Genomic DNA, 19,445 nt, shown 5'->3' with positions numbered 1-19,445 from the left:
ACCAAAACTGTGATATTAAAAAAATGTCAAACGGTAATTGATACAGTTTTCCAAACATTTATATTAAACGTAGATACGTTTTACAGATCCCTTATAAATAAGTAGGTATGTTAATATATTTATTGTATAATTATTAAATAATACCTATGCATAACTAATGAAGAACAATCGGTTGTAATAGTATCTAAAACTCGTTCATAAGGTTAAATATCGCATATAATTTTAGAATACGCAAACTCAGTGAATATGTAATTGTGATACCGGTAGTCTCTGAAGAAGAACCAGCCGATTTACGCATTCCGTGAATATGACTGGTTTGCAGCTTTTTTATATTAAACTTGAAGACAGTTTGTATAAAAGTGGGTGTCACATGGTCAGACTATCATTGCTTATCAGTCTTCTGTACAGTTCCCATCAAGTCACTAAACTCTTCACAATGCAATTGGTAAGGATAAGAATTATATATCTCTTAACATTTATTTTGCCAAGAAATCCACCGTAGATTTGCTAGTAGTTCGCAGCACTCTCGTTTTTTGAACCATTAAAAATTCTAATATTCTAAAATATATTTCATTCGCTTTGCAAGAAAATTACTTAAGTATCTTAATATTAGCTTGCCGTTTCGTCACTTGCAAATATATTTAATTTATCTGTGTAAAAAGAGGTCGCAAAATTCCATGTCCATGTTACAAGAAAGCATCATATGACTTATTTTTATAGTGATTTTTTATTATTTTTATTTAGCTGGAAAACATAATAATACTCAAGTACATGTTCATAAGTCTTCATTTTTATCGCACTTGAGAAAAAAGCATTTTCTTGAGTACAAGTAGCTGTCCTCGGGAAACTATATGGCACAGACATTCCTACATTTTTTCAATAAATAACAGTTTTTCAATCAGTTTTAACAGCGGGCAAACTTTTCAAATTTTACCCATGGCATCCGAAGGGTTAATCATATACATTTAAAAGATTTTTTTTACGGTCAGGTCCTCAACCGATTCTCTTAACCAAAAATGAATAATTGGCGATTTATTTTGAAGGCAATCTTCTTTATCCTGGCGGCGTTTGCTCTGGCCGCGTCCAGCCCAGTACCAGAGGAGCCCATCAAGATCCTCAGGTCTGACTTCGATCTCGAGCCCGAAGGAGCCTACAAATTCGGGTGAGTTTAAATTCATTTACTACCTATATAATTTTATGAAGTGATCGAAAAGTGATCCAGGAGTGACAAGCGAATGATCTATCTATATAGGTGACAATATGCAATCTCAAACTACTAACGAATGCACACTTAATATTAGTAGTTTGAGTTTTTTTTACATTTACCCTACACAGGAGGCCCTGAGAAAATAATTTCCCTCAGGGCCTCTCTTTTTTTGTGTGAAGTGTCTTTTTAAGGAAAAGAAGTAGAGAAAGTTCTGGGAAGTAAAAGGGTATGAGAGGTGGGAAGGAATCTAGGGATCAGTTTGTCCAGGAGTAACGGACGAAAGATCTATCCATCCCACTGCAACGCAAGGCGATGGGTCAAAACAGACCAGTTGGAGAGGTAAAAAGGTCTGCCCAAAGCAGCTTCTCACGATCCGGCACACCACGCAGCTGGTGGGCAAGTGCATCCTAAGCACACCTCACCCGATGAACCTCTGCACCCGTGCTAAATCACCAAACGTTGCCAACCACTCGGGGTGACCAATAGCAGAGGTGTTGGTTATCCAATATATGGTTCCCGGGATGACGGTACCTCCCAAATTGTTAAATTGCAACTGAATTTTCCAATAAACCAATCATTTTTATACAGATCAAATGATAGCCAAAACTTTTATATAATAACAAAAATTTGACGGTTTCAACCTTATGTTGAATAGAAACAACTGACAATTGGCTAAATTTGTAAGGTCAACATGCCAAACCGTTTTTCCCAAAATAATTAATCACTGATCGCTTTCCCTTTCAGATTCGAAACCGAGAACAAGATTACCCGTGAAGAGGTCGGAGAGCTGAAGGTGGTGAAGAACGAGGAAGGCAAGGATGAACAGGTGATCGTGGTCAAAGGATCATTCTCCTACCTCGACCCCGAAGGCAACCCCATCACCGTCACCTTCTTCGCTGACGAGACAGGCTTCCATGCCGAGGGAGCTCACCTTCCCGTTGCCCCCGTCGTCTAAGGAACCCCTCCAATTAGATGGATTTCAAGAGATTTCAGCATGGATTTAAATGACATTGACTAAATTGCTTTGAAAACGTTTCCCTAAATTGTTCATGAGAATCACGTTTAAAATATTTATTTAGAAATAATAAAGACTTAGCAAAAGTACAAAAAAATAATGATAAATTTTTTTAATACCTGTAATACTTTTGAACTCGTTAATTTTCCTTCGGCTGATATTGATCCAAAACACGAAAGCACTAATTTTTAAATGAATTATGTGTTTTTTTGCAATTTTAGAATGCTTTTATTGTATACGTCATCGGACTGTTAAATGCGCTTAACAAAGCTAGAAACAAAACATAAAATAGTATATGTAAAAGACTTCACAATGATTAAACGAGGAGTAAAAAACCACCCTTAAGATTAGCTTTTTTATGTCTGCTGTCGATTTTGTTGACGGTATCGTCACAATAGAGAAGATTAAAATCTGCACGAAATTATAAACATAATAAATGCGAGTATACAGAGATACTCGAGTCGGGCCATAACAAGAGTCAGAATAATAGAAGAGTATGTACCGAGCTGTTTGGCGATCCGTCCTCTTTGCCTACCCCTGAGGAGAAACGGCGTGATGGTTAGTTAGTTTAGTTAGTTAGTTAATTAGATTATTGGAATCGAATAATAATTTCCATTTCTCAGTAATTCCTAATAGAACTCTTGAACAACTTTTTTTTTACTTTAACTCCACAGAGCAAGCCCTGAAGAAAATAATTTATTTTGTGGCCAACGTCATCTTTGGTTATGCTGTGTGGAGGATCATATTGGATGAAAGGAAGGAGAGTAAGTTCTGTAAAGGAAGAGAATGAGGAGTGGATTAGAATATAGGAGATCAGTGTGTCCAGGAGTGACGGACGTATAAATCCATCCCGATTGTGCGATCGACTCAACCGATTTCTCCTGATCCGGTCCGCTACGCAATTGGTGAGCAGATCAGTTCGTCGCCAAGGTCTGAACGAAACTTACGCCAAGAACCCGGTCACCTTTGCTAACATAGCGAACCACTTGGGGTGACCTACGTTAGGGGTGTTGGTTATCCAATGAATGGTCGCCTGGGTGGCGGTACTAATTAAATTAAATTATTGTTAATTAGTGATGGAGGTACCTAATTGTATCATCCTCGCATATTTATATGAGAACATAATTTAGTTTGTAGATGGAAATATCCAACCTACACGTTGAAAAGTGCCCTTTTTTCATAGAGACGTTTCAATGTGTAATGTTTTTAAGTTCGCCCTTGAGTTTATATATCGAAATCGAATTAATATAATTTCTTCCGTCTGATTTGCAACTTCTCGCGGTTCATCAACCCTTCAATCTTAACGAATTAATATGTCACGTTGTGTCAGTTTTTTGTTTCGACAGTGATTAATTCATTGAAGGTTCTTTTTAATTGGTTGTGGTAACTTTGGTTCTTTTTAGATGAGGCGTGTTACATTCTGTATGGTTTTAAAATAAGACAATGACCGACTACCCTGATTTTAACTACCTTTTCCTACCTGGTTTGCTCGCCAGAACGTTTCCGGTTACTGCAGTCGTTGACGTGCTAATATAATGGGACAATTAAATACAAGTAGGTACATGAAATTCTCTATAGACAATTCAATTCAAGATGCACCAGATTCTAAGTTAATGATTTGACTATGGATTGTTAGTTTTGTGAGTTATTTCTATGACTAGGTATTTTTGGGAATAGCTAGAGACAAAACATGTGTTGCTTTCGATTGGTCTCCGTCCAAATCCCATCTATCAACGTGACCAGCTCGAGAGCAGCCAAATTGATGGTCCAATCCCAACACCTCCAGAAATTAATTGAATATCACTCAGCGACAGATGAAATAATGACATGTTTTGCCTCCTGCCGGAGGGTGATGAAGGTGGGATGTGGGTCCTTGGTGGTAAATGATGATGTTGATGATGATGATGAATGATGAAGATTCATCTTATACCGTTAGGTACAAGGAGCTGCTCCGGTCCGGTGGCATGACAGCCTGATGTCAGGAACCATTTGGGCCACGTGGGTAGCGCGAGGTTCAGGTCGCGTCAACCTCCCCCAAATCGATGATGAGTTAAGCTTCGCCAGTATGCCGAAAGTTAGGAGTCCACTCCACTAACCTCAAACATAAACATATACTGAAGTGGTTTGCATCAGCAACGTCAGGAGTTCGGAAGTCCCGTGAACACCCTTCTGGTTTGCGCTTGTAAGTATAAGTTAGATCCAGCTCCAGTTTGTTCGCCTCCGCCTCTGCAGTCACGTTACTCCAAATAGCTCCTGGCTCCAGTCTATACAGCTTTTCGTTCCAGTAGAGGTAATGACACATGTTTACCATATGTGCAATACAGAACATACTTCAAGTCTTTCGTCCACACTCAAAATAGTCATGTCAATATTTAATTTGAATGAGGGCGTCCATCCGACATAACGAATGTTTCCGGGACGGGAGATTTTACCCCACTTTAAAGTCATGGTCATTCGCTCTATCGTTTGTTACCCTCCGTTTGCTTTAAATATCAAAGAATGGTAGAAAATGATATCCTCGACTTCCGGCGCTAAGGATCAGGGATACTGGAATCATCAGGTCGTGAATCTAAAATCATCCGATCTCCGTCAGCTCAAACGGTTTCAGTCGGAGTCAATTCCCAACCTAATTCTGGATGACTTCTCCTACTATAGTGGGGTAAGTATTTATTGAATTTGACAGGAAGGACGTCAGAAATCGCCGAAACAACTTCATATATATTCGTCACGATTCCTTCGTTCTGTCAGCAAGAAAATCCTCCCCACACGTCAGAAAGGAATAGCATAGCCATTACCCGCTTTGTTCCTTCGTCTACCAAGCTAACTCAAGTAGGAAAGCCCATTAGCAATCTTCGTTCCCTTCGATTGGGACTCCGTGAAAGCGTCCTCTCACCAGTTAAAAATACTCAAAACAGGGGTTTATCCAGGGTAACCATCTTAGGCTGGTTCACCAACACCTTCGACAGAAACCGATGCTTTTACGGGAATAACTCAACCACACCAAGAGCACGGGAAAAGGCCGGCGCTGCTCTACTGAAATAGACGTTATCTCGGTACCCAGCGTTATCGACTTTGCTAACACAAAAAGTTCCTATTAGGCAAGCCAATTACCAATTTCGTTTCCTTCGCTTTTGTTGCTTTGATAAGATAGGACAGCCTACGGAAAATTCGTACACTTCGTCCCCAAACTAAACTTATGCGAATGAAAATCTCACTTGACAGAATAGCGAAGCCAGACAGATGTGTTCTCTCGGCGGCTGCTTTCTATCCGCTGTGTTAATTCCCCGAATAACTTTGATAATACCAAATATATTGGATGTCCAAGGAGAATACGATAACTTATTGTAGAATAACAGGTATTGAAGCATATAATTAACCGTCCTATTTGTTACCATTCCGCCTATAGGTATCTGATTGCTTCGACTAATAACCGTTCGCCGGACTATAAAAACACCGCATAAATACAATGGTTTGTATTTTATAAATTTTGGACGCTAAAATAACTACTGGAGAATTATTTTATCATTTTAAATTGCAAAAAATAGTCTAACTCGAAACCCAAATAATGCGCATTTTTCGATAATCTAAAGTGTTAAAACTAACCAAGTGCCCAGGCGGCTTTAACACAATGCGTGATTTATGGCCTCTTTTGCTAAAAGGGCCCGGACTCTATTCTTCTGTTGAAGATTTTAACACAATTACCTATAGTATTCAAGTTAAATACTCTTACTTCAAAATACAATTGAATTATTTGGTTTACCTAAGGGAAATAAGGGTTAATAATTAGATTATAATAGACTTACCAATTCATCTTAGTGTCAACAATCCAAATAATTATAAGAAACAACCACACTCACATGCAGTAAAATACTCATGCTGTTAGAAAACCACACCTTCTACACTAAATGACTTTAGCCGTATTCGCGTCCCGATGATAAATTCTTTGTTAGCGCGCCTCGTAGCTTTTAATCGCCTTGACTATATTACAACGTTGACCGATGCTGGCTATGCTTGACCGTCTCCCAAACCTTGAATCCCTGACCCCCTTGACTCTATTTTACCGCCTTCCAACGCTTTCAAAACCTGACTCCTTGAACCGCTCTTTCCACGCTGACCGTCTCTTAGCTCTCCCCAATCTAGACTATCTTGATCGTCTCCTTGCGCTCCTCAAGCTAGACTATCTTCCCCGCCCCCTTGTCTCCTGCCCCAACCCCCAAATCAACACCGCCTTCTCCATATGGCGACTCCTAATCTATGTTCTTTGAATTCTGAAAAATTTTGTGTATTCAAAGACAGAAACGCACTAAAAAACCACATCAATTATGAGCTCTAAAACCCGTCACACTAATTTAAATCGCTTCAAAACCAATAAATTGTTACTTCTCAAGTAAACTGTCCAATTCTTTGTTCAAAGGAATGAAACAAGACCCTTCCAGTCCAGTGGCGTGTCGGCCTACCAGTTTGTTCGGCTCCCAAATTACCAATCTAATTCTAGGATATATTAAATATCTTTTATTTATAAGTTTTATTTTTTTTAAATCTTCTTGCAGGATTTTAATTTAACTAAGCACTTCCAAACTCGTCCTGTTAAAATGTTTTTTTTTTTTTTCCTCGCTAGTCATAATTATAATTCATCCAAATCCTTAGAAAAATTACGTAACTATATTGCACGGCGTATTTCCTACTTAGAAAGTCACTTAGTAGCATTGCTCAACCTAGTTGAATTGTTTCTTATTGATCTTGTTAGGAGTTTTTTTCTATCCGCCCCCTACACTGGCAAATCCATTACTACTGCACTGGAATAAGTCTGAGAATTTCGAAGTACCATCACGGAGGTCTCTGACGATACAGTGCATGTTCCTATTTTTTCTCTAGTACCACAAATTTAAGCACTTGTTCTTAGAATAACTTTAACGCCAACATCTGGAAGTCTCGATTTCGTGAGATCAACTGAAAAATTCTTTCCCACCATAATAAATCAATAATAAAAAAAAATTATCCCAGGGCAAGTTCATCACAAATATAAATGGCAATGTTTCAATGGCAAGGAAGTTTTATGTAAATTTTCTTACTCATAAATAACGAATAAAAACACGTGTTTAATTCTCTTTTTCTAGCATTTTTGAGTCATCATCACTACCATCATCACGATTATCATCATCGTCATTGTCATCACTACCATCATTATCATCCTTGGTACTTTCCTGGATAATTTATACTCGTCTGCTGTAAGGAGCCATTAGGAGTTCCGCCGCTTCTGGGAGTGTGGTCAGCTTTTTTGTTGCAGCTTCTTTTTGCTCGTTATGAGAGGATCTGATAACAACACATTGAAAAAATCACTAGAATTTTAATAACTAAGTTTTTTAAAAAATCGTTTTTTGTGCTTCTTCGGCATCATTTGTCAATTGATCTATCGGCAATAACATAATAATGCACTTATTATTTATGGCCCGTGGATAAAAAAAAAACTTATGCAGTGTGGGCGATATGACGCACTAGGGGTGTTATTGCTAGAAATATTTGTACGAGTCCAGTGATTACATTGAAACTTGATTCCATTTCCTCAAGCATTGAATTTAGCTGATCTGGTTTTTTTATGTCCAGAGTCCTTCATTATCGTAGGTAGTGCTATATTTGTCACGAAACATCAAAAGCCATTGATTATATCTGTTACCAACTGATACAACTTCGTGTCTTTCATAAAACTCGTTTTTTTTTGTTTTTCTAATATGATCAGACATGTGGTATAAACAGTTTTAGAGAGGGAGAGCACAAAGTTTTCTCTTTGTATTTAAAAGTTTACCACTATATACAATACGCTTAAAAATGTAAGTATTAATTATTTTAAATGATTCAAAATGCAGCAACAATTTAAAAGTCGTATTTGTAATAACAATAAATATTAGTCCTAAAAATGTTTAAATCGAAGCCCAAAGGTGCCCGGAGCTAACTAACTATCTAAATTTTTCCAAGTCAACACCACATTTTTGTACTTATTTGACACTTTTACTCATCAAATCAACTGATAATTTAAAATATATAATGTGAAAAAATAAGATATATATCTGAACGTGATGGTTTCAGAATCATTTTTGGGGTTTATATCATGTATATTCCGAAATAAATATGTAAAATTAAGGGTTGCGCTGGCACACGAAACGGATGTATTGTCTCCGCGAGTCAACGGTCTCCACTGAGGGATGTGACAGGATGAAGGGTTCAGTCTATCTCCTCTACCTGCTAATATCATTATGCTACAGCTAAAGTAGTACTTCGTAACAAATGAAGCGACATTGTTATATCGATTTTTTATTTTTTTTGTTTTTTGTATGAAACTGTTATTTTTGGCAACAATGTGAGACGACGCGAAGCGCTACGCGAATAAAACAAGTGTAACTGGGACTTTTAAGTGCCACAAAAGAAGATGATAGAAAAAATATTATAAAGCAACTTCGCATAATTTGAGGATGGACAAACTAACAACGATGCAATGGGTAGAGGGTAATACAGAAGACTAATGGCGGAAATAAATATTTAATTCTGTCTTAGAGGTGTATCTATTTAAAAGTCAAATTCTAACAGATGATGCATTTTCTTTATTTTTTTATTGAATGCTTTAAAAAAGACACATTATTTATATGTTTTTACCTGTTTACCTGTTAATTTTGTTTATTCACTTCGGATTACTAAAAGGGTCGGTTTTGGGTCTACTTTCCCACAATCGTTACATAAATCGTATTTTAACGTTTACTTTAGTATATTAGCAGTTTATCATAAACAAGTCGTCATGTTCTTAAAAAAATATTGAAGTAATTATGGAAATGTAAAAACTTTGTTTCTAAAGATTTTTTTTAAATGTGCGCTGAATAAGTGATAAATGAGTTGTATTTATCAAACGAATCAACAAATTGCGATTTTTTCACAAAAGCACGTCCACCTATCTTACTGAGTATGCAATGAAAAATGCAATCATACGCAACCAAAAATGCATTAATAACCACAAAAAATTCTTGGCTTTTCGAGTTTGTGGTTCGCTGTGTTTTAGACAGTAGGGTTTAAAATCAGTAAACTACTGTGACTTTTCTCAACTTTCTATTGGAATTTTACAGGCGAGGTTATTAAAATTTCGTTTTTGTAGTCAAAAAATTATTGCCAGGTTAAGTATATCCAGACACATTAGTGGAAATTGTTACTTGTGCAACAAGGATGAAGGTCTAAGCTCGCAGAAGATTGAGCGCGCGACGCCTAGGTAAGAAACCGATACCTTGGACTACTCGGCCACTAATTCTTTACATATTATATTTTTGTTCAGGAAAATCAGAAAAATATTTCAGGCAAAATGAAGACACCACAAAATTGTTTAGATATTTAGAAAATACTTTTTTAAATAATAAACCATTTTTATGAATTTTTTATGACTTGGAAAAAGTCACTCCGTTTTTGAGATTGCATAAAAATGACCTGTCACCGATTTTTTTTATAAAATTCCACACTGATCATGTTTAAAAAAGAGGGATTTCCGTCAGCTTTTTTGAGTTTACATTTAACAGAGTTTAAATTAATTCACTCGCACTTGCAAACTGAAAACGTTGTTTTACGAAATTATAAAGCAATTTTTTGGATCATACAATGTATATAATTGTTTTTACAATCTCGGATCCTACGGTAGCTATATGATTCTATTAACAATAAAACACAGCGTCCACGCTCCTAGCAATTTAAATTTTGACATAATAAATAAAGTGAAGTTCGTACAGATCCGAAACAGGGTTGCAAATGCCACGTTCTAAATTACCCAGAAATAGATGTTCGAATTCCACACGATTTCCCTTACCTCCGAAATGAAACGAAATTCTATTGGAATTAGCATTTATTAATTAGTCTTTTTTAATTTTCCCTTTCGTTCGGGTTCAAAGAATAAAAAAATTGTTTGAAAATTTGCCAAGAAAGGAAACGAGATTATAGTTTATTCTCACTCGTAGTTATAAATATTATTTTTCAACGTGGTGGATAATCAGGAAATGCTCTTTTAATCTGTATTAGTTACCTCGGTCCTCGCGTTATAGAACCTTTGCATTTTCCCCAAATCACGGTTCTTACCACAAAATTCCCAATCGGTTTAAATTCTTAGAAATTCCCAGCAATTCGGGGAATTCCCAACAATTCGGGAAATTCCCAACCATGTCTTCAAGTGGCTAATTTTTTTCAAATGGATTTTGGCTATTTTATTATTTTTTCACACCCATAAATTATGTCCATATGTATTTTTTTTTTAAATTACCATGGTTTCAAAAATATGTTTAAAAAAACGCGAAATGTCCTTTAATTTTCGCAATAACTATAAAATATGATGCAAGTAGCCTATTTATCGGACGCAATTGTCCTTATTAGAAATCCTCAAAATATAGTTGGTATGAAATGAATATTTACCTGGATGTTTTATAAACAGTACAAAATATTCTTGAAATTCTACATTCTAATTATTTAAAGCATTTTGAGCATCTGAAACTCATACCTTATATATTTGATTTTCTGCAAAACACACCTGATGGAAAAAAACTCATATCTGCGGTACGAGCTCTGTCAATAAATAATTACTATACCGGTATAATCGAAGATGAACCGGCCGATACATGGGTTCACGAAAATGACTGGTTTTGCTTTTTTTATTATCTAGCTTGAATTGGTTTAGTATAAAAGTGGGTGTCACATGAACGGATCATTAGTACTTTTCAGTCTTTCGCACAGTCCCAACCTAAGTTATTTATTTCTCTACGATGAAATTGGTAAGAAAAAAACATTAAGTTGGTATTCAGTTTAACATAATACGTTCAGGTCAATGATCTCAGCGTGTAAATGGTTGAATGGATATATATTTCACTACTGGTATTTTCTTTAAAGGCAATCTTCTTCATTCTGGCGGCATGTGCCCTGGCCTCATCCAGCCCAGTTGAACCCATCAAGATCCTCAGGTCTGACTTCGATTTACAGCCTGAAGGTGCCTACAAGTTTGGGTGAGTTTAAATCATTAACCTTTAGATCTTACATGGTGAAATGTGAATTGACTGAATTACCTAACGTTTTTTTTAATTATATACTTATAAACTCAACCTTATCACCCTAAAGTTCGTGACATACCAATAGTTTATTACCTTTGCCAGGTCTATTGATTCATCAAAACATAAAAATTCCTCTATAACATATATATATAATAGCAATATAAACTATCTATAGAAAACCTATACATACTGACTGTATTATACCATCTATTTTACTTCATCCATCGTCTTGCCTTCTTCTTCTAAATAATAGACTCAAATAATGGTAATAAACTTGAGATCGTTAACCGATATGAATAATTTTCACAAAAAGTGCATTATTTTTTTGATGATAAAATAATGTTTATAAGACAAAATTTTATAAGATAAATGTTTATAAGACAAAAAAACCTTGTCTTATAAACATTAGTTTATCATTAAAAAAAATAATAATATTTAACAAGTCAAAATATTTCACCAACAAATGTAGACCATCTAGTGGAAAATTCAGCAATAACAAAGTCTTTCTACAAAAATAAAGTGAAACAAGTGAAAAATATATAAGCAATAATTGTTGATTGAAATACTAGAGCATATTGAATTATTTGACGGGTTGGGAATAAGCCGTAGTAACTAAGTGTTTCCGAGCACCTGACCGCAATCAGAAGTTGAATTTATTTTGACTCATATTTTCAATTGTTGGATAATTATAAATACATTTAGTGGAAATAATAATGGCCAATAACAAGAACCAAATCATAGTAAGTTATCAGTAGAAAAAAAATAAACTTCTTGTAATTTGCGAATTGTCCTTAAAAATATTTCACAATTTTTTACCAGATTTCAGTTATCCAGTTTTCTATAATGATTCCAAGATAAAATAAATAATATCGAAAAACAGAAAATAATCTAGAAACCTATAAAATAGGATCAAGGAGTATTCATTTAATTAAATTTTAGTATGTAAATTAAATCCTTAGCACGGGAGATTCCAGAAATGATATCATTATCTCTAGCTGTAAAAAATAAAGAAAGATTACGGGCTATAGTATCAATAAAAATACTTATTTTTAAGTTGCTAATACTAATACACATTTTAAATAGACCAATTGGTGTTAATCAACTGTCTTAGAAAAATTAGAAATGAACAAAATTAAATCAATAATAATTATATTTAACCACAACAGCACCTGTAAATCAACTTTGTTAAGAATTACCATGTTTCCTTATTTTCACTACTCCTACCCTCGCTCCTCCAAATCTTCCCCCCACTATCCCTACCTAACATTATCTAATAATAGAACCTGAAAATCTCCTGTTTTACCACGTTTCCTTATTTTTACTACTCCCACCCTCACCCCTCCAAATTTTCACCCCCACTTTCCCCACCTAACAATATCTAAGTATTTCTGAAGATGTGTGCATATTTTTAAAACTCACGAGAACGACACGGAAGCCGAGCTTTTCCAAAGTGGTACCGATTTATAAAACAAAATAACAAGTGTGTATATTTTTTTAATACAGTAAAACTCTTGAAAAACAAACTGCTTAGAAATATGTGTGTAGGTAATGCTCAACAAATACAACAACAAAAATTTTAATTTTATTATTTAATGTTAACGATAACTATTTTTATACATTTCTTGCCAAATAACTTTACATTGGTCGCTTTTCCTTCCAGATATGAAACCGAGAACAAGATTGTCCGTGAAGAGGTCGGAGAGCTGAAGGTGGTGAAGAACGAAGAAGGCAAGGACGAACAGGTGATCGTTGTAAGGGGATCTTACTCCTACCTCGACCCCGAAGGTCACCCCATCACCGTCACCTTCTTCGCTGACGAGACAGGCTTCCACGCCGAGGGAGCTCATCTCCCCGTTGCCCCCGTCGTCTAAGGATTTTCCAACCCTTCTCTTCGAAACAACTTTATCGATATCAGCATGAAATTATGACTCTCCCTTTAGAACCGCCTTTCTAAATTTTTCTTAGGAATCGTGGTTTTAAAAGAAAATTATTAATGTAAGTTAAATTAATCGTAATAAAAGCATACTAAAATACACAAATGTATGAATAATTTTTTTCTTTGGAACTTACGTAGACCAATCTTCCTGCTTGGCTGCCTTTACCACACAAAAATTATATACCATAGTCCGTTTAGGTTTTGGCTGGAAATAATAATGTACCGTCGGTCGACCGACAACGAAGTGCTGACTTAACGCTGACGTAGCGCTGACGTAGCGCTGACGAGCTCAACCGATGGTCTCGTGGCAATACAGTTCTCCTAAATATTATTAACGCATGCGACCTACATACGCGACCGTCGTATGCGTGACACTATTTTGAGTTTTGTTCTAAGACAACACGAAAAAAGCTCAGACCCTTGAAAAATCACGAAATTTGACTTTACTTGTCAAGATTAACCCTAAGAAACATTTTAAAATAATGAATTATAACAATTTTATAGTAGAGTAGTCTGAATTAGATACCAATTTTGGAAAAAAAAATCTGGTTAAATATTATAATATTATTGGTAGCTACTTTCTGGCCTGTCCAAATTCTTTACCCAATCAGTTCCCATTTTGAGAACGACACTTAAATTAATTAAGTAAATTTGAATAAATTTAACCAGATTTCAAGCATGCATGATTTGATAAACTTGTTCTTGTGACGTTTTCCCCAAAGAATAGAACTATTATTAGGATTTAAAACTAATTGACACCTGACTTATTTCCCCGAAAAGTACCAGAAAGTACTGAAGTAAAGAAGGTGCTAGTTTTGCCGTTTATGTTTTTATCAGAGCTTGATTTTTACCTTACGTGCATTATTAATGTTTTATATTTCTTTCATTTTTACCTCACATGCATTACTGTTGGGTAATATTTCCTTCATTTTTATCTTACATGCATTACTGTTGGGTGATAATTCCTTAAATTTACCTTACAAAACAACCTCACTCTAAAACCTTCTTCTTCTTCAATGGCGCTACAGCCCATTTCGAGCCTTGGCCTCCTTTAACATGAGCCTCCACCGCCCTCTGTCCTCGGCCGTCGTCTTCCAATCTGCAACATGGAGCAGTCCTCTGGCATCTTTCCTGACATCGTCCTCCCATCTCAGCCTAGGTCTGCCCGCCTTTCGTTTGCCTCCCGGGTGTCCTGTTAGAACCTTCTTTGGTACACGTGTGCTTGGCATTCGGTGCACATGTCCGGCCCATCTTAGTCTTTGGAGCCGTAAATGAGTAGAGAGTCTGGGAGCTTGGTAGATGTCATATAGCTCCTTATTGTGGCGGATTCTCCATGCCTCTCCCTCTCGCACCGCTCCTAAGATTCTTCGAAGTACCTTTCTTTCGAAGGTGTCCAGCCGTTCCGCAGACTTTGCTGTCAGTGTTCCCACTCTAAAACCATGTTTGCATAAATATTATTGAACATACGTTAGTATATAGAGTATTTCCTTAACAAAATCGAAAATATTGGCGAATAACTTCAGAGCGAAAAACGAATTTTATGAGAGAAAACATTAATATTATTTCAAAATAAATATTACATATAAATATTGCATTCTACCACAAAAATAAATTCTCTTTATTTAAAGACGGGTAATATGAAGTACCAAATCAGTGTATCATCAGCATAAGTATCAATAATAAATATTGCACCAATGTATTCTACCAAAACAGCAGATACCATTTATGTAGAGACAGGTAATATTAACTTAATGTTAATTTTTGGCATCATACCTCTTTTATTTACTATCATAAAATAAATACTTAAAATCAAAAGAAATTTATTCGAAAGAGAGTATTCTGATGCAGGTAAACAGTTCTTCGTGTTCGTGTCAGCTAAATTACTATGTGCGTGATATTAAATGGAGGTACTTAATGCATGTCACAGGGGATTAAAAATTGTATAAAAATAAACAAAAGATGTAATTTTTGTATAAAAAATATTTATTTTTATTATGCTTTCTTTTTAGTGGTTTTTATCTTAACGTGTTAAGAAACTACATAAATCCCAAGAAAATTTAGAAAATATCAGTTTCCAAAAACATTAATGGTAACAAATTTCAATTCCAGCCATATAATGCAGCGAGTCAATATCCGGGGAGCAGAATTACAGAGAAGTGTCTATATTCTAGGGTCTAGGTTTAGGCGACGGGAAGGTGAGCTCCCTCGGGGTGGAAGCCTGTCTCGTCAGCGTAGAACACCACGGTGATGGGGTGGCCTTCGGGGTCCTTGTAGGAGTAAGATCCCTTCACGACGACAACGGGTTCCTTCTTGCCTTTCTCGTTCTTAACAACCTTTATCTCGCCAACCTCTTCACGGGTAATATGGTTCTCGGTTTCATATCTAGAATAAAACAAGTCACTTTTAATATACAAGTTATCTATATTTATCCACATCTCATTGAGGAATCCGTAAAAACCCAGATCAATAAATATAATACATATAGATAGAATACACGATTTATCGATTTACAAAAATGCTTTAGTAATTTTCCAATGAACCATCGATGGCTTAAGATTAAAATGTAGTATCTCCGAAAATCATTATTTTGAGAAAACTGAAATTGGAATTTTTTATTATTTTTTTGGTAAACTAATGTTTAAGACAAGATTTTTTATGCATAGCATAGACGCCATCTATTGAGAGAGTTAGTACTTACAATGCCTTTCTCATATAAAATAAAGTTGGTTGTTTCAGGTGAAAAAATGTAACAAGCAGTAATTTTTTAATGATACACTAGTATATATTGAATTATTTCGCGGATAAGAGATAAGCCGCCATATCTCAGTGGTCAGAGCTGTCGACCGGAAATCGAAAGGACTCGGGTTCAAGTCCCGTTGGCGTCATGTATCTTTTATCAGGAGATTTTTCAATGTGGATGAGTGTTTCAGGCTAATAATTATTGCTTATAAAATAATTGTAATTTTTATTACCATTTTACAGTATTCTGTATTTGACGTAAATACTGTATTTTGGATAATCAATTTGGGTTGGAATAACTTTTTCTAATAACTTTTGAAGTTTATACCAATCAAGGTAATATATCAAGGAAGTAGAAAATAATACTAATAAATCTAAAAGAAACATAGTGAACATGGGTTTGATTCCCAGTTGAGACCAGCTACCTTTATTTATTTGTCTGTGTCTTTTTCTGTTTCGTGTTTCATTATGATTTCTTAGTATTATCTCCTCCATCAATGTCAATGATACGATATTTTGGCATTTTGCATTTTCGTTTAGCACAAAGACAAAATAATACTGTTAGGAAGATAAAATATCGGTGCTCATAAAACATTGCCTGGAGGATTTAGAATATATTTTAACATGTTCATATCTTTGGGACGGTAGGTTTAGAAAATGCAATATTTGAACTTAAAAATACTGGCTATCTTTAGTAGATTTCAGTACTTAACCCATTTTCGATTAAAACTGGAGAAGCAATATTTATGCTTATACATATAGATGCATAAGCCATAGATTTGCCCTTCATGGTATTTAACCAATTATCTATATTGCTTGTATCAGTGGCCTACAGTAATGGTCAACCCATCTAAGTGATTTATGCAATTTTCTAGTCAATACTTTGTGGTTTATATTTTTATAAACAAAATGAGAAGCTAATTTTTTAGGCCTTAAGCACTTTTCTATTTTTAAAATATCTACAAAAAATCGCATCAAATAAAAAACTATCAACTTTTTTGCCATTAAGAATTCGCTTATTTTTATATATATTTTTCTAATTGGCTGTGTAAACCTTGAGAACTCATTGAAACTCATTATAGAAAAATTTATTGTAACTTTCTTTTACTGTAGTTCATTATCAGAAAATATTATGTACCTTATAAAATAATAATAATGCTCCTGAGTCGATGTACTTTGTGTCGCTATTCAACTTACCCGAACTTGTAGGAGCCCGCTGCGTCCAGGTCGAAGGAGGACTTAAGGATCTTGATCTCATGATGAGGGTTGTGCGGGGAGCTGGTTGGTTTCGCCGCTACCAGAGCAAGAGCCGCGAACAAGAAGAAGAATGCCTAGAATGGTGTGATCGATCAGTGTTCAAATATTTTACTGTGTTTACTCTACACAACACATGAAGAGATGACGTATGAGATTATCTGGGATATATGCTTTGAGATTTCCCCATTATTTGTATCATTTAAAGAATGGCATAAAGATATGACACGGGTTGTCACTTTTGATTTGAACTGAAAATGAGAAGTCAATAATGTCTAGTATGACACATTTTATTCCTTCGAAACTAGGTGGATGGTGCAATATGGCTGCGGTTAATCTAACGTATTACAATAGACAAAATGATCATTGATCACATAAAAAAAGCGTTTTGTAAGTAAACGTATTGATGTGGACAAATAAATGAAAGGAACGAGATTCAAGAAAGACGGCGCATCATCTGCATCCATTGCTTCTCTGAGAAATAGCTGAACCACTGTGCTGCCGTGTTATGACAAAACCATGCAACCAAAAAAAGGGCCAAAGGAAGATTTCAACAATATTCTTAAGCCGTGATATTTTTGAGTTAAGTTTATTTTCCGCAACTAAAATTGAGTAATAGAAAGCATATAAAAAAAATTGCAAATGTGGGTGGAGGGATTTCTACGAGTGGAATCAAATAGGCGATGTTACGACAGAACCACGAAACCCGGATTGTACGTTTTGTCCTAACACTGCAGTGCGATGCAATCACGACAATGACGTTGGTTGTTTCGTGTCTTGTCTCAGAAGCTGGGTAGTTACTAATGATCGCAGATTAATTTATATACGTGTAAATTTGTAAATACAGTATTTTTTTTAAATATGTTCAAACAAGTTTCAGACGAGAAAGATGTATGAAATGTCTATAGAATGTTGGCAAGCCAGGTAATCCATGCAAATTATCATAAAAATAAACCAGTTATCAATTGGGATGATTGGCAATAGATTTTATTAATAATTAATCTAATGCCAACAAGAAACCGTGAGAAATTAATTTCTTCACCAAACTTTAAAGTTTATTATATTCATTATTAGCAATGCGCTATGAAGGCGAATACAATATTTGTATAAGCCTCTCATATTTTATTGTTTTTTTTTGCCAAAAGAAACTCTATTACAAACTTTACTACTTTAAACAACTGCAATGTAGATATCAACGAGAAAGATAACATAAAATAGTAATCTTCATAATTATTGTTGATTTATTAATTATGCACGGCCAAAAACAGAAATTGACATGTAAAAATGCATATCTTATGTAGTTGTCTTAAAGTCATAATTACTATGTTAATTTAATCAAACCAAATATTATCCAAATCATTTGAAATGTGGTATTAGGCCTATGTACAATATTGTTGATGCCAAACATTTCGACTTGTATTACAACTCTAAATTACGTGCAATTACGAATAATTTATAAATTAAGACACACAATACCAATTAAACGATATGTTCTTATAAAAATTCCATGGAAAGGCAAAATATCATAAAGAAACAAAAAATCTTATTTAATTCAATTATAAAAACAACTTTATTCTAACTACTATTTAATAATAAATATAAAAATATTTTTCAGAAAGTTATTTCGAAATATTATTGAAAAAAAAAAATTCTATTTAAAATTTGAAATGAACAATTTCACATTTTAAAATTCAACATTTCGATTTTCAGCATCGTTGAAAAATTGTTTTCAAAAGTATGGAATGCTTACCAGTTTCATGATCAAGGGTTTCTGGAGAACTAACTAGACTATCAAGTCATGGTCAACTTTTATATAAAATTATTTTAATTATTCATAAAATCCTGTCCAATTTAGAAACATATTTGTTTTTTATTTCAAGATATTCGTCTTGGTATACGGCTGATATTTTTCCTTAAATTCTGTAAAAAAAAAAGAAAACGATTTGTTATTTGTATTACAAATAACCAACCTACATAAAAATAGCCTGTAGTATTTAATATTTGTTTAATTCTAGTTTGTAACGTGAATTTATCTTTTGCCGGCCATTAATGAGACTGTTTTATCATAATTCTGCTGAAGGCAACCCCATCACCGTCACCTACTTCGCTGATGATAAAGAAAGACAGGCTTCCACGCCGGGAGGGCTCACCTCCCCGTGGCCTCGGTCGTTTAATCGATAAAATACCCCATAAATACAAAATATTTTCATTTATTTTGCTATCCCTACACATTGT

At 34.9% G+C, this 19,445-nt stretch overlaps 3 protein-coding genes across 3 annotated transcripts; 2 read left to right on the top strand and 1 right to left on the bottom strand.

The window, feature by feature from the left end:
- Nucleotides 1-364: 364 nt before the first annotated feature.
- LOC149426745 (larval cuticle protein 1-like) lies at nt 365-2,317 on the top strand. The gene is made up of 3 exons (XM_089638355.1): nt 365-445; nt 1,044-1,162; nt 1,952-2,317. The coding sequence occupies exons 1-3, from the start codon at nt 371-373 to the stop codon at nt 2,160-2,162; spliced, it is 405 nt and encodes a 134-aa protein (XP_089494481.1). The 5' UTR covers nt 365-370; the 3' UTR covers nt 2,163-2,317.
- Nucleotides 2,318-10,871: 8,554 nt separating this feature from the next.
- LOC149426744 (larval cuticle protein 1-like) lies at nt 10,872-13,320 on the top strand. The gene is made up of 3 exons (XM_089638342.1): nt 10,872-11,008; nt 11,124-11,236; nt 12,942-13,320. The coding sequence occupies exons 1-3, from the start codon at nt 11,000-11,002 to the stop codon at nt 13,150-13,152; spliced, it is 333 nt and encodes a 110-aa protein (XP_089494468.1). The 5' UTR covers nt 10,872-10,999; the 3' UTR covers nt 13,153-13,320.
- A 1,869-nt stretch (nt 13,321-15,189) lies between these two features.
- On the bottom strand, nt 15,190-19,024 carry LOC149426743 (larval cuticle protein 1-like). Its single transcript, XM_089638332.1, has 3 exons — nt 18,961-19,024; nt 17,154-17,287; nt 15,190-15,599 (listed from the first exon to the last, which is right to left on the bottom strand). The coding sequence occupies exons 1-3, from the start codon at nt 18,967-18,969 to the stop codon at nt 15,398-15,400; spliced, it is 345 nt and encodes a 114-aa protein (XP_089494458.1). The 5' UTR covers nt 18,970-19,024; the 3' UTR covers nt 15,190-15,397.
- Between the last annotated feature and the right edge of the window lie 421 nt (nt 19,025-19,445).

The sequence above is a fragment of the Hesperophylax consimilis genome, chromosome 1 (assembly GCF_061612785.1).
Source record: "Hesperophylax consimilis isolate HC1 chromosome 1, BYU_Hcon_1.0, whole genome shotgun sequence".
In the NCBI taxonomy this organism is placed as follows: Eukaryota; Metazoa; Arthropoda; class Insecta; order Trichoptera; family Limnephilidae; genus Hesperophylax; species Hesperophylax consimilis.
The sequence above is the reverse complement of the archived record's forward strand: the minus strand, read 5'-3'. Positions and strand labels throughout refer to the sequence as shown.

Coding starts and splice junctions, on each gene's coding strand:
- LOC149426745 (XM_089638355.1), top strand. CDS start 371: ATGGTCAGACTATCATTGCTTATCAGTCTTCTGTACAGTTCCCATCAA. Junction 446..1,043: donor AACTCTTCACAATGCAATTG/GTAAGGATAAGA, acceptor TTTATTTTGAAG/GCAATCTTCTTTATCCTGGC. Junction 1,163..1,951: donor GAAGGAGCCTACAAATTCGG/GTGAGTTTAAAT, acceptor TTTCCCTTTCAG/ATTCGAAACCGAGAACAAGA.
- LOC149426744 (XM_089638342.1), top strand. Junction 11,237..12,941: donor GAAGGTGCCTACAAGTTTGG/GTGAGTTTAAAT, acceptor TTTTCCTTCCAG/ATATGAAACCGAGAACAAGA.
- LOC149426743 (XM_089638332.1), bottom strand. Junction 15,600..17,153: donor GCGGGCTCCTACAAGTTCGG/GTAAGTTGAATA, acceptor GTTTTATTCTAG/ATATGAAACCGAGAACCATA.